A 15,382-nucleotide genomic window follows, 5' to 3' on the forward strand; every position below is an offset into this window, starting at 1 on the left:
TACTGATTCTAACTAATCTAATTACATTTTACAAGATAGCTTTAAACACAAAAAACACACGGTCTTCATATTGACTTCCAGATGGCTTTCATGGCTTCTTTTATCATCATCAAAATCTTGCTTCAACATTTAGACTTGTATTGCTTTTGCCAACAATAGCAAGCAGTGTTGACTGCATCAACCCAAAAGTACTTAGGTAGTGAGTTTTCATTTAACATAGTTCTAGCTAGCTCCTCAAGTGATCTATTTTTCCTCTCAACAACTCCATTTTGTTGTGGTGTTCTTGGTGCAGAAAAATTATGGTTGATACCATGCTTTTCACAAAAGTGTTTAAACTTTTTATTTTGAAATTCCCCACCATGATCACTTCGAATAGACACTATCTTGGAACTCTTTTCATTTTCAAGCATCTTGGCAAGTCTTCTGAGAGCATGAAAAGTGTCATTTTTGGCAACTAAGAACAAAGTCCATGTGTACCTAGAGAAATCATCAACAATGACTAATGCATAAAGATTGCCACCAAGGCTCATGGTTCGAGATGGACCAAATAGATCCATGTGAAGCATCTCTAAAGGTCTTTCAGTTGAAACAACATTTTTAGATTTAAAAGAGACCTTAGTTTGTTTTCCTTTTTGACATGCTTCACACACTTTATCCTTCTCAAACTTGAGTTTTGGTAGTCCTTCAACCAACTGTTTTCTATTCAGTCGATTGAAATGCTGCATGTGTATGTGACAAAGTCTTCTATGCCATAACCAAGTATCATCCTCTTTTGTAAGCAAACAATGGATGCTAAATGATGCATGATGCAAGTCAAGTAGATATATATTATTGACTCCATTTGGTTCAAACATGACTTTAAAGCCTTTATCACATAGTTGACTTATACTTATCAAATTGTGTTTAAGTCCTTCAACTAGCAGCACATTCTTGATGTTGAAAGAGGATCCATTGCCTATGACTCCATTTCCAAGGATTTTTCCTTTGTTGTTGTCTCCATAGGTCACAAACCCTTCCTCCTTCAACTCCAACTTTGCAAATTTTGTTTTATCTCCTGTCATATGTCTCGAACAACCACTATCAAGGTACCACAAATCTTTCTTATCACCTTTCATGACCTGCAAAACAGATTTGGATTATTTGGTACCCTTTGATAGGTTGGGTCCATCATGGTTATGCCTTTCTAGATCCTTTTGGGATCCATTTCATAATCCCTTTAGGAACATCATATTTTCTAGCATGACAGTTCTTAATAACATGACCTTTTTGCATACAATAGTTGCATGAAATGAATGGCAGGTCACTTGGCATGCTTTTAGAAAAGAAACTAGAGAACTTCTTGGTTTTCTTTTGAAAAGAAGGATTGAAACCAAGTCCATCTTTGCCAAATACACAATTTTGTGAACCAAGAACAACCTCTAAGTTTGCTTCTCCTCTTGTGAACCTTGCACAGGTCTTTATAAGGTATTTCACTTGATTTTTCAAAACTGTGTAGTTTTCACAAGATTTTTCAGCTGACTGATTCTCCTTGTTTCATCTTGAATAGCTCATATTCTTGAATCAAGGCATGTTTTCTAGCTCTCTTAACATCATTGGTTCCTTCATGAGTCACTTCAAGAACCTCCCACATTTCCTTCGCACTCTTGCATTGTGAAACACGAAAAAACTCATCCATGTTGAGAGATGAAGTGAGGATATTCTTTGCATTGCAATCATATTAGGCTCTCCTCCTTTCTTCGTCATTCCATTGAGTCCATGGCTTATTAACCTGCACATCATCAACAATATGCTTAGGAGTATATGGTCCATTTATGATTGCATCCCATATCCCTTGAACTACTGACTCAATAAAGATTTTCATCCTAATTTTCCAAAATTGGTAATTAATGCCACTAAACATAGGGGGTCTATGAATTGAGCCACCTTCACCAAAGGGTAACTTGTTTTCAGCCATTTCAAGTAGTTCAAAACAGGTTTAGGACCTTATTTGATCAAATTTCAAGTACCTTGCTCTAGATACCAATTGTTAGTTTTGAAATGGTTGAAAAGCCAAGAAGGGGGGGTTGAATTGGCTAGTTAAAAATTTACGCTATCTTTGCAAGCTAAAAACCACCTTTGACTAAATCAAATAGATCATCAAGTTAGGATGCAAACAATACTGAACTATACACTTTCAGTCGATCAAAAACACAGTTAACATATTGATTTTACTTGACAAATTCTGTTATGGTATAATCAATCGATTGAAACTGAAAAACAGTCGACTGGAATACTGAGAAAAATGCAAAAATTCGAATTTGAATTTTAAACCAGAAACAATGCTCAAGAATGATCAAGATCAGTTCCAAATGATTATACAAACATGCTCTATGCTTCAGATGCTATGAAAACATGCAAGAACATGAAAAAGATGATTAAAGCACAAGTTCTTGAAACTTTAAAATGAAAATGCCAGAGAGAAAGGTTAGAGAAGAGAGGACACCACGAATTTTTATACTGGTTCACTCAAACCTGAGCTACATCTAGTTTGTCAAGGCAACCTTAGCTTGACTTTGCACTATTTCAAAAGTTTTACAAAGAATCCACCCTAACACTTCCAAAATATGCAAAAACACCACAAAAAACTCTTGAATCACACAAAAATCACACCAACACAGCAGGAACCCTCTTACAGACCTGGAAAACCACCAGGCACACACACAAAGCTTGGGAAAGATCAAACCTCAGTGGTAGCACAGCCTAGCCTACCACAAACCACTTTCTCCAAGCTTCAAACCAAGCCAAAAGCTTCAAGAATTGATCCAAGATCAATCTTCAACAGCTGCAACACCTATGATCACAAAGGAGAGAGTTTCCACAAGTTTCCATAACCAAATCGTGCTCTAAAATGATCAACAGACCTCTCTTTCGAAAATCACAGCTTTTATAGTCAAACTATTACGAAATTCAACAGGTTGATTTTCAAATCAATCGGTTGATTTTACTTGACTTAAGTGAAATCAGTCGATTAAAAACTAAATCAACTGACTGAATTTGTTGCAGTTTAAGACTACTGCAGCCAACCTTTTAACCTGTTAAAAAACCATTCAACAGATTAAAAGAGACATTTTAACCTGTTGAAAAACCATTCAACAGATTAAAAACACAACAAAGACCAAATTACATCTAATTAATGCTTTAAGGTCCACAACATGAATGACAAACTACAAGTACACTTCCTTAATGATGTAACTACATGGATAGCACACATTCCAGCCTTGATCACCATGGATATCATCAAATCTCCTTTCCTTCATCAATGTAGGCTTCATTCCAATGTTTATGGCTTCAAGATAGTTCAAAAGAGTTTCATTCAATCTTCATCAAATCTTCAAGAAGCAAACCATCTTGGCTTCTCATGTCAACACGACAACCCATATGGGCCGGACGACCAGGTCGGGCTTGACGACCCAAACGTCCTTGACAACCCGGACGGGCTCGACGACATGGACGAGCCTAAATACCCGTAGGGACCCGATGACCCGGACAGGCTTTACGATTTAGATGGCCCCGACGACCCGGACGAGCCCGATGACATGGACGAGCATGACCACCCAGACGGATCGACGACCCAGATATGCCCAACGACCCAGACGTGCCCGATGACCCGAATGAGACCGACTACCCGGAATGGCCTGACGAGTCTGGGTCGTCAGGCCCGTTCTGGTCGTCAAAGCTGTCTAGATTTTTTAGCGCGTTCAGATCATTGGGCACGTCCAAACCGTCTAGCCCGTCTAGGTAGTTGGTCTCGTCCGAATCGTCAAACACGTCCGAATCATCAAATCTGTCTGGGTCGTTTGGCCTATTCGGGTCGTTGGGCTCGTCCGAGTCATCGTGTCGGTCCTGTCCAGGTCGTCAGGCCCGTCTAGGTCTTCTAACCTACCCGGGTTGTCAGTCCCGTCCTAGTCGTCTGGGTTGTCGGGTCTGTTTGGGTCATCGGACCCGTCTGAGTCGTCGCGCCCGTCTGGGTCATCTAGGTCGTCGGGCCCGTCTGGCTCGTCGAGCCCGTTCGAGTCATCGGGCTTGTTCGGGTCGTCAAGCCTGTCCTAGTCGTCGGACCCGTTTGGATCGTCGAGCCCACCCGAATAGTCGGGCCCAAACGGATCCTTGGGCTCGTTCGGATCGTCGGGCATGATCGAGTTATCAGGCCCATTTAGGTCGTTGGACCTATCTGGGTCGTCGAGCCCGTCTGGGTCGTCGGGTAGGTCTGGGTCGTTGGGCCTATTCGGGTCATTGTGCTTTTTCGGGTCGTTGGGCCTGTCCCACATATAATAATATATTTTAAAAAATAATATATTTTTCATGTTGAAGATGAAAGCTCATGGGTTGTCCTTGACCCACAGGACTTTTGGAGAGTTTTTGGCCTTGTGGGCTTCTTTGATGGGGGCTTTTTTTTCAATGTGGGCTTTTTTTGGCCCTAGCCCACAAGGGCCAAGGCCAAGCCCTGTGGGTTGGGCCAAATTGACACCTCTAAATATATTATGCCAATTATAGTGACAAACCGACATAGAAAATTTTAGGTTTAATGCCTTTGGTCCCCATTTTGGAGTCAAAATCTCAATTTGCTACTCGAATTTATAAAAGTTTCATATTAGTCCCCTTTTTTGTTAAAAATTCTCAAGTTTGCCTTTTCTGTTAAGTCTAGCTAAATGCCGTTAGAGGGAGTGCCACATGTCAGTTCTTGGATTTTTTGACTATTTTTTATTTTTGATTTTTTTTTAATTTTTTTAAAAAAATCAAAAAAATTGTCACGTGTCAAGCTGTCATCGTGCCACGTGGAATTGCCAGAGTGATGTGGCAGTGATAATGACACGTGTCACTTATGTCATTTCCAATTTCTCAATTTGGTCCCTTTATTTTAATTTTTGTCTCAATTTAGTCCCATTTTTTGTAAAAATTAGCAATTTTGTCCCTTTCCAAATTGAAATCAAATTTAATTTCTATATAAATGTACACAAATATTTCTATCAAAATTTGTACGTGGTGGACAGGAGAAGACACCTCGGACCCCGGACCAAGGAGTATGTCTCAAACCAAAAAGTGGAATGTGCCACACACTATAAATGAAGGCCTAAGTATCCACCACCATAAAGGGGATAATAACGCTCCATACAAGTACAACGACAGGTGTTTGGAAGTACATATCCTTGTTGGCAAAATTAATAGATTTAGACTAATAAATGTTAATTAGAAGGGTCCTAAAGCAAGTGGACACCACAAACCCTAGGCCCACGAAGTCAGGCCTATTCAGGTAGTATATAAGACACTGCTCACGAGGAAAAACATATTGTTCATTATTACTGTTATCACTGCCTAGATCATATATCTAACTTGAGCGTCGGAGTGGCTTTGCAGGCTCCCCGCCCAGTTCACCCCACACATCTGGAGAGGACACTTCGGTAGTGGGCAACACAGAAGGCTCCTTGTCCAGATCCTCGCACACATCTGGAGAGGAAACTTCGACAGTGGGCAACATAGAAGGCTCCTTGTCCAGATCCTCGCACACACCTGGAGAGGACACTTCAGCAGTGGGCAACATAGAAGGTTCCCTGCCTAAATCATCTCACACACCTGGAGAGGACACTTCGGTAGTGGGCAACATAGAAGGCTCCCCGCCTAAATCATCCCACACAATTGGAGAGGACACTTCGGCAGTGGACAACATAGAAGGCCTCCAGCCAGCGAAACTCTCCACCGGAAGGAGATACTCAGGCTCCTAGAAGGAGTTACTCAGGCCCCTAGAAGGAGATACTCAGGCCCTGGAAGGAGATACTCAAGCTCTTGAAAAGAGATACTTAGGCTCATGTACATAGAAGCTGAAGCGAAACAGGTGGACGTGTGCATTTAATAGGTTATTGGTCCCTACATAACTTGTTTTTGTGGGTACTTCGGTATTTGGTAGGAACATTTGGTGCCCACCGTGGGGCCGAGGCAAATTAGTGCACATGGTGTCCACAAGAAACATGACAAATAACGACCTCGATGTACTAATAACTGAGAACATCCAGGCAACAATAGGGAGCAGTCAGATGGCAGTTATTTTAGCCATACAACAAGAGATAGCTGAATTGCGAGAAGAGAATGTTAGAATTGAACGAAAGCTTGAAAATACAAAGGGTTAGGGTGATCAACAACATCCAAGCAAGACTCATGTTACTTCCCTGCCTACACATATGGAAACAGCAGGAGAAAACACACAAAACACTCATACCCCTAGGGAAGGCACAATAAATATCGTGGCACCACGGCGGGGCGCGCATAAGCACCCCTTTGTGGATGGCATAATCGAAACACCCTTGCCCTGAGGATGGAAGTCCTTGACCATGGACAGATACGATGGAACCACCGACCCAGATGAGCACATACATGTGTACTTAACCCAGATCGGACTCTACACATCTGATGATACAATTTTTTGCAAAGTCTTCCCAACATCCCTCAAGGGTGCATCCCTTAGTTGGTTCACTCGTCTTGCCCCATTCTTCGTAGATTATTTCGACACCTTATCATACCAGTTTGGAGTGCAATTCGCTACGTCAAAAACCACACGATCTCATCTCTCTAGCATTCATCAACATACGCCAAGAGGCAGGGGAATCATTGAGAGAGTTCGTGGAGTGCCTCGGCAAGCTAGCCCTCAGCATCAATAACTTGAGCCCAGAGATAGCCCTGCATTAGATGATTAACGCACTAAGAGGCGGACCTTTGCCGATAGTCTGTGTAAAAGACCAGCAACTAGTATGGTTGAGTTAAGGCAAAGAGCGACAAAATACATGCGAATGGAAGAGTTAAGGGAATCCAAGATGCAGCTGCAAAACAAAGCATGTCACGAAGATACAACTATAAGGTCAAACCAAGGAAATTCCACCTAGGTGACTTGGTTTGAAGAATGAATAGTGATGCAAGGCAAACAGACAGAAAACTACAGCCATGAATAACAACCTCACTCTCTCATCAACACATACTGCTCAAATATTGAGTAGGTGATACAAGCAATCAGCGGAGACGTCTCCGGCAATCCAACGATGTTTAACCAAGATAGGCCGGGTATACTTAACCACCCATAAGTTAAACCTAATCCTATACAAAAAAATTCCAAAATCTACACACCATTCGGCCAAAAAGGGCTTACAAAGCCAGTGACAACACAAAAAACATTTGTCAAGCTAACAACCTAGTCTCTTCCCTCAGCCCCATCTGCATCAACACCCTCGCGATCTTCCCTAAAGGGAGTATCCTCGGCATGTTCAGGACAAGGGGGAATATCCTCAAGTCGAACCAAAGACTTCTGATACACGTCCTTACCAACATCAAAATGTTGATCATTTGCAGGCACGCTAAACAGAAGAGCAGCATGCCACAATGCCTTCTTGAAACCCAATTCATGTTCTTCAATCACGCTTTCTCGTAACTCCCACAACTCCTTATCCAGTTCAGCATTAGTAATCTTCAGCTCCTCCACCACACGTTTGGATGCAGTAATCTCTTCGAAGGTCTTCTTCCCCTTTTCGTTGGTCTCTAGACAACGATTCTTCCAAGACTTCCTGTCATTGAGAGCTTGGCTCAGCTGGCTCCGCAAATTGCTCACCTCAGACATTAGGTTTTCTTTCTCGACCTTCAGCGACGATACCTCCGTTTCAAGCTCTTCCACATGGCTTGATTTGTCTAGGTCATGACCTATATGCCTCCTAATCACTAATGCTCGAGACTGATATTCAGCGAAGGCCTTCATCAAGATAGGCAAGGGAGAGTGGGCAATAACATCAGCCTCCTGTTGGGAAATGGTAATACTCATGCCATCATAAATTTGCATCTCAGTCCCCATCAAACGAGTATAAGCAACGACTTCCGATACTCGACTACGCTTAGGAGAGGAGTGTCGAGACGAGCTCTCACCTTTCTGGGAAGTCTTCTTCCTCTTCTTTTCTGCAGCAAGTGGAGGCCGAGGAGTACCCCCACCTGCACTATTCTTCCCAGCTGCACCCGAACTAGAGCCCACGAGAGCATCTTCATCCTTCTTACGAGCATTCACTTTCTCGCGAAGTAGTTGAAAACGACTCTTTTGACTAGCACCCACACCCTCATGCGAAGCCATCAAAGCTGGCAACAACAAACGCAAAGTAAGATAAGTTAACATTATAACATAAAGCAGGAAAAGTTGACACATACCTAACATATCCCCGCGGGGACGAGGAGAATTCAATATAGCCACAATACGCTTAGTAGGAAGTCGTCGAGGAAGGGAATCTAGCAAGTTAAGAATCTCACAATCCTCAGCAGACAACATACTCTGAGGCCACTCATCATAGTGTAGTGGATTACGTGTCCAATAGAAAGGAAATTTAGGAACATCACCATCAAAGAAATAAGGTCGACCAGGAGGATTCACCACCACTCTAAAAAAGGAATTTTTATAACTTTTAAAGGATGAAGAATAAAGGGCTAGGAGACCTATCCTAGGTTGCCCAAACAGAGATAACCATCTCACAAGCTCCTTAGGTCAGGTACAATAATAATGCAAAAATACCGGAGGAGGGGGCTTCAAGCCTAACACTCTACAAACTAACTTAAAGGCTTGCAAAGCAACCCAAACATTAGGCTGAAGTTGGGAAGGTGCCACGTTTAAGATGCATAACACCCCGACAGTAAACTCATCGAAAGGTAGTCGAACATGCAGGCTTGTCAGTAACACGAAATACATAAAAAAGAATTCATCAGAATATGATGAAGGATTATGTTGTTCCTTTTTAGATTTTTGAATATGGTGTGAGTTGATTAAGAAAGCTAAGTGAAATCCCCACTGGACATTAAGATAGCAAGTTATCTAGATGTGAAGGTTCCTTTCACAAAGCTCAAGAGAAGAAGATGATGGATTGATTCAAACAAAAAGGAAATGGAAAGCACATAAACCATAGAAAACCAAGAACAACTAAAGGAAGAAGAAAACATAAAATGGAAAGGAAAGAAATGGTAAAAATGTGAGAAGCACGCCACTACAAGGCTAGGCTAGAAGCCATGGCAACCTTGAAGATGAGTGGATGTGTGCCGCCACTTGCTATGCAAGATAAGGCTTAAAAGTATTCACTCCCAAGGGAGGAAACTCTCACAAATGGTTGAGACACAAGAGTGTTTTTACTTCAAAATGTTCAACCCTTTTACATGTCTAGGAGCACCCCTTATATAGAAGAGTTTAGGGGCCTCTAAGAAAATAAAAGATACCTAAGGATGTCTCTACAAAAACCTAACCCTAGCTTCTAGAAACTAGGTCAAATAAGGTTACAAAAATGAGAGACAAAAGAGCTAACTATTGTGTGTGCAAGGCTAATTTCGTTCTAGCACAAAAGGAGACAAAGAATGTGTCTCATATGTCTCCAAAAAGTGGCCAAAGTGTGCTAAAAACAAAGGAGACCAAAGGTACATAGGTACACTTGTTTTATGCCTTTTACTTTATGCTTTATGCCTTTGCTTTACTCTCTCCTCCACATCATTTATGCTCCCCAATCACCATGCACCACCTAGCATTGCTTTCTTACTCCTAATTAACCTACAAAGCAAATAAACATAGATTAACATGTTGGCTTAAGTGAAGTCAGCTATAGTTAACAAGTCAAACCTAGTCAAAGCTCAACAAGTCAACTAAAGTTGATTCAACTAAGTCAACTTAGGGAATAAAAAATAACAAACATAAATGAAAGGGATGAAGGATTAGTGAACTTCTTTTCTAAACATGCTTAGTCTTCTTAAGCATGTGCCTCCATCCTTGGTTGGGGTCAATCCTTTATCAGAATACCCCCCTTGCCCATCACAGGCATTATTCGCACGACCAACTTGATCCAAAGACACTGCCTCATTCGGACTATCCTCATCCAAAATCGCGTATGCCGCGGCAAACTTGCGAATGGATGAGGACAATTGATACTTTGAAAAGTATTCACGCACACCCTTATCAATCCACTCGTATCCCGAATGCGATGGAGAACCTACCACTCCTTCCTCATCAGAAGAGGTTGTGCTACTACTAGTGGAGGGAAAGGCCAAAGATGCCCCAACACGATTCTAGTGGATCTTGGTAGCTGACCTATCAGACAAAGAAGATGAAGACATACCTGCCTAAAATCATGATCTCAACGACTCAACTTCAAATACGACCACAAGGGGTCCCAGGAGGTCAAAGCTATTTATAGGAGAGGAAGAGTCAGAGCCAATCTCACCCCATCCATCATATTAAGAAGATGCAATGGCTACACAGTGGCAATGGTCACACTTCCCTATGCAAGGTCACATCCAAGGGCCCAAGCCCACTTAAACTCCTCAAAGCCCTTCAACTCCCTCGTAGGATACTCGATTGAGAAGAACTATAAAAGGGTGAAACATCCCAAAAGTAGAAGTAGGGGAATTAATCGGCCTATTAATATATACCAAAACAAAGCATATCGAAACCAAAAAGAATCATTAAAAGCACATTTAGAGTCTCGATAATACAGTCTTCGGCAGTACAGTCTTAACTCTGGGGGACTAGTGTACGTGGTGGACAGGAGAAGACACCTCGGAAGTAGCAGAAGACACCTCGGACCCCAGACCAAGGACTATGTCTCAAACCAAAAAGTGGAATGTGCCACGCACTATAAATGAAGGCCTAAGTATCCACCACCATAAAGGGGATAATAACGTTCCATACAAGTACAACGACAGGTGGTTGGAAGTACATATCCTTTTTGGCAAAATTAATAGATTTAGACTAATAAATGTTAATTAGGAGGGTCCTAAAGCAAGTGGACACCACAAACCCTAGGCCCACGAAGTCAGGCCCATTCAGGTAGTATATAAGACACTGCTCACGAGGTAAAACATATTGTTCATTATTACTGCTATCACTGCCTAGATCATATATCTAACTTGAGCGTCGGAGTGGCTTTGCAGGCTCCCCGCCCAGTTCACCCCACTCATCTGGAGAGGATACTTCGGCAGTAGGCAACACAGAAGGCTCCTTGTCCAGATCCTCGCACACATCTGGAGAGGACACTTCGGCAGTGGGCAACACAGAAGGCTCCTTGTCCAGATCCTCGCACACACCTGGAGAGGACACTTCGGCAGTGGGCAACATAGCAGGCTCCCTGCCTAAATCATCCCACACACCTGGCGAGGACACTTCGGCAGTGGGCAACATAGAAGGCTCCCTGCCTAAATCATCCAACACAATTGGAGAGGACACTTCGGCAGTGGACAACATAGAAGGCCTCCAGCCAGCGGAACTCTCCACCTGAAGGAGATACTTAGGCTTCTAGAAGGAGATACTCAGGCTCCTGGAAGGAGATACTCAGGCCCTTGGAAGGAGATACTCAGGCCCCTGGAAGGAGATACTCAGGCCCCTGGAAGGAGATACTCAGGCTCTTGGAAAGAGATACTTAGGCTCCTGTACTTAGAAGCTGAAGCAAAGTAGGTGGACGTGTGCATTTAATAGGTTATTGGTCCTTACATAACTTGTGTTCGCAGGTACTTCGGTATTCGGTAGGAACAAAATTGATATTTGAAGTAAATATTTTTAACCAAATTAAGTTCATTTAATTAATATTTTACATTGAACTTTATTTAAAATTGTTTTAAAGTTGGTAATAGAAAATAATGTTAATAGAAACAAAATTCATCAATTAACTAGTTCATGTGACAATAAAAAACATATAAATTTAAAATTTCAAAACAATTTTAAGTAAAGTTGAATGTGAAACAAAATTTTAAATAAACTTAGCTATTGTAAAAATATGTAATAAAAATATCAATTTGAATAAAAATATCAAATTTAATAAAAATGTTTGTATAACATTTATATAAAATTTAATTTTTGTTTCAATTTGGAGAGGGACAAAATTGGACTATTTTTACAAAAAAAGGGATTAAATTGAGACAAAAATTAGAATACAGGGACCAAATTGAGACGGAGGAAATGACATCTAGCATAATACTGACACATGTCATTGCCACTGCCACATCACTCAAAAATTCAAAAAAATCAAAAAATCGAGAAACTGACATGTGGTACCCCCTCTAACGGTGTTTAGCTAGACTTAATAGAAAGGGCAAACTTGAGACTTTATAACAAAAAAAGGAACTAATTTGAAACTTTTATAAATTTGGGTACCAAACTGAGATTTTGACTCCAAAATGGGGACCAAAGACATGATTAAACCAAAATTTTTATATTACAAAAGTGTCACCCTTTCACTTTCTATGTCGCTAACCGGCCTAGAAAGTCTTCTACATTATTACAAAATTGTCACTCCTGCTAACTTTCTATGTCGACATAAAAAGTCTTATCATATTTAGAAATTGTCAGTGCGTCACTTATTATGGTGGATGGATTATAATCGACATAATAAGTCCTCGTACATCATATTTTTACTAGCGGTGTCAAAGCAGGCCTAGCCTGCTAGCCCACCAATTAAAGGGCGAGTCAAGTTGGAGTTTTCAACCCGCCAACCTGTTTTGGCCTGGCTCGCCTTATTACCCATAGCGGGCCAACTTGTCCCTAGCTTGGTAGTCCGTTTCTATTTACTTATTTTTTAAAATTAAAAATAATTTAAAAACATTAAATTTACTATTTTATATTTTCGTATAAATGTAAATATGTAATACTATTATAATTTAAATATTTGACGCTTATAAATTAAGTTCCATTTATTAGTTATAATAGAGTAATTTAACATGCAAATATAATAATTATTTTAGTTTATCCAATTAAAGATATTAATTGATCAAATAAAAGTTTAAAAAATATTTATATGATTAAATATGCTCTAAATATTTATTTATAAGTATATATATATATATAATTTATAAATAAAAATTTAAATTTAAAAAAAAAAAGAGTAGTGAACAGCCCACCGACCTATGGCGAGGTGGGTTAGAATTTCTAGTTCGTTTTCAATGATGGACCAACTCGGCCAATTTTTGATGGGACAAAACGAAACTAACTCGTTTTGCTATCCCTAACTGTTACTGTACAAACTACAAGTCTTTTTTGTTTATAAAAAAGTCATTTAAAAAGGAAACATGAAAGTTAGCATTTGTTTTAACAATTCAAGACACTTTATTATTACAAAATTGTAATAATTGTGCTTATGAGAAAGAAAATCGAGAAAGGTAAACGAAAATAATAATTGCTATGAATTTTACATAACTAAACAATGAAAGCCACTTAAATTGGGCAATTAAAGCTGAATATCCATATATTATTCCTTTAGTGCTTTCATTTATCATAATGATAATAAGCTTTAAAGATAGTTAAATAGACCTTCTAGAAACTGTAATTACAATAAGTAAATAGACGTTATGAGATTATTGTATCCCATAGAATTCCATAATTACGCACTAAGACATATATACATTGATACCACCAAAAGCCAGAAAAATAAATACAAATCTAGAGGAGACCACCATTCAAACCTTACAAAAAATTTCCAAAAATTGCACTTTGTTTTACAATAAAAGTACATGGTAAGAAAAAAATATCGCCATTGGAGAAGACTTTTTGCTTCTCTACAACTCATAATTCCATATCTTCTCTTCAGTGTAGAATCAAATGATATATTAAAGAAAAAAAATTAATTAAACTAAAAACCCTTTTATAAATAACCCTTTTCCAACTTGTTAAGAAAGATTTATAAAAAGGTCCTTTTATATCAACTTTATGTTTTAATGCTTCACTTACCATTTATTACTATGAATCTGAGTCAAATTAAAAAAGAGTTATTATTTATTATAAAACGGAAAATAAAGAAAACAATACAAGGAAAACCCAAATGGGATAAATGATGTCAATCCATATACAGAGAACAAAAAGAGAAAAAATGAAAAAAACTTTCATGCTACTACATACACATGAAGCAACACATGATTTAATTGCTACCCTGAATATATATGCATTAATTAGGTTACAATTATTAGTATAATTGTCGTTACACTTTAAAATTTGTTCACTATAACAGCAGCCACCATAACTCCATTCTCTGCAACAACTTTTCCTCCAACTCCTCCGATGAAGCATTGTTCTTTGATTCCAGAAACAGAAACCCCAAAAGAACAACGAGGGTCGTTGTTAAGGATTGATGATAAAGACGAAGAGCCATGGAAAGCAGCATTATGTAGGTAGGTACCAGTGAGGGAAATTAACTTGAAAGGTCCATAAAGAGTGAAAGGAGAAGCATGATAATGAGTGTTACGAATAGTGACATTGGAAACAGTTCCTGATGCGTTCAGCACAACGATGCTAACATGGTGGTGACGAGCGAATTCAACAATTGTCCTAATCACATCATAGGTATCAGGAACTTCAATGAAAACGGGTTTTACCACATTCTTATTGGCTCTGTCAATCAAAAGCAGTGGTTTTGGCTTGTTCTTAGAACCTACGGGTCTACCAAGTTTTCTCTTTCTTGATAAATGGTGGTGACGAGTTGTTGAAGAAGATGGTTTCTGGAAAGAGGGTGAACCAGCAACACTATCAGAATCAGTGGAGTGGTCAAAAGAAGAATGAGAAGAGGATGATGGAATCACAATGGCAGGTTCAACCATTGTTAAGGGTAGCAAGTATTTGTCAGAGTTTTTGATGGATATGAAGGCTAATATATAAAGAGAAATAGAAAGGGAGAGAGAAGATAGGAGTTACTTTTCTAGAAGAATTAAGGAGAATAATTTCTTTCAATTATGAAACAAGTAAATTTTAATGGTACGGTTTCTTTGAATGGGGTTAACTAGTAACTGTCATAAGTTAAAGAAAGTTGCAAGATATTAATGAATATCTTATGTCAAAATTATATATATATATATATATATATATATATATATATATATATATATATATATATATATATATATATATATATATATATATATATATGAGTTTCACATGTAAGGTTTAAGCAAAAAAGAAGTTACAAGATTTCAGGGTCTCTTTATATGCATGAACAAAACATTTTAATGTTTAGGGTTAGTCACATCATATTGAATTCTATTTTTTCATTTTTTTTTTCTGTTTATGTATACAATTTCTTATTGAAAAGAGCAGAATAAAATTAGGGATATATTAGTTTACAGAGAAAAAAAATATATGAGCTTTTTCTTCGTCTTGATTATATTTTTTTTTAATATGTGTTTTTTTTTCTATATTTTGTCAAAACTAAGAATGACTTTAACTCGTACAATTTATTTTATATTTTGTTGTGATCCAGACCGGTTATATGATATACAGGAGTCACGAAAAATTCCATTTTCCTCTTATGGTGAAGTGGTTCTTATCGTAAAACTCTTTGTAAAGAAGAAATTTTTTTATAATAAATAAATTATAATA

At 39.0% G+C, this 15,382-nt stretch overlaps 1 protein-coding gene across 1 annotated transcript; it reads right to left on the reverse strand.

Moving 5' to 3' along the window:
• Positions 1-13,998: 13,998 nt before the first annotated feature.
• LOC114188375 (AT-hook motif nuclear-localized protein 21-like) lies at positions 13,999-14,607 on the reverse strand. Its single transcript, XM_028076965.1, has one exon. The coding sequence runs from the start codon at positions 14,605-14,607 to the stop codon at positions 13,999-14,001; it is 609 nt and encodes a 202-aa protein (XP_027932766.1).
• Between the last annotated feature and the right edge of the window lie 775 nt (positions 14,608-15,382).

This window comes from Vigna unguiculata, chromosome 6, assembly GCF_004118075.2.
Source record: "Vigna unguiculata cultivar IT97K-499-35 chromosome 6, ASM411807v1, whole genome shotgun sequence".
NCBI classification, from domain to species: domain Eukaryota; kingdom Viridiplantae; phylum Streptophyta; class Magnoliopsida; order Fabales; family Fabaceae; genus Vigna; species Vigna unguiculata.

Excerpts from the sequence above, each read along its gene's own strand:
- LOC114188375 (XM_028076965.1), bottom strand. The coding sequence starts at position 14,607 with ATGGTTGAACCTGCCATTGTGATTCCATCATCCTCTTCTCATTCTTCT.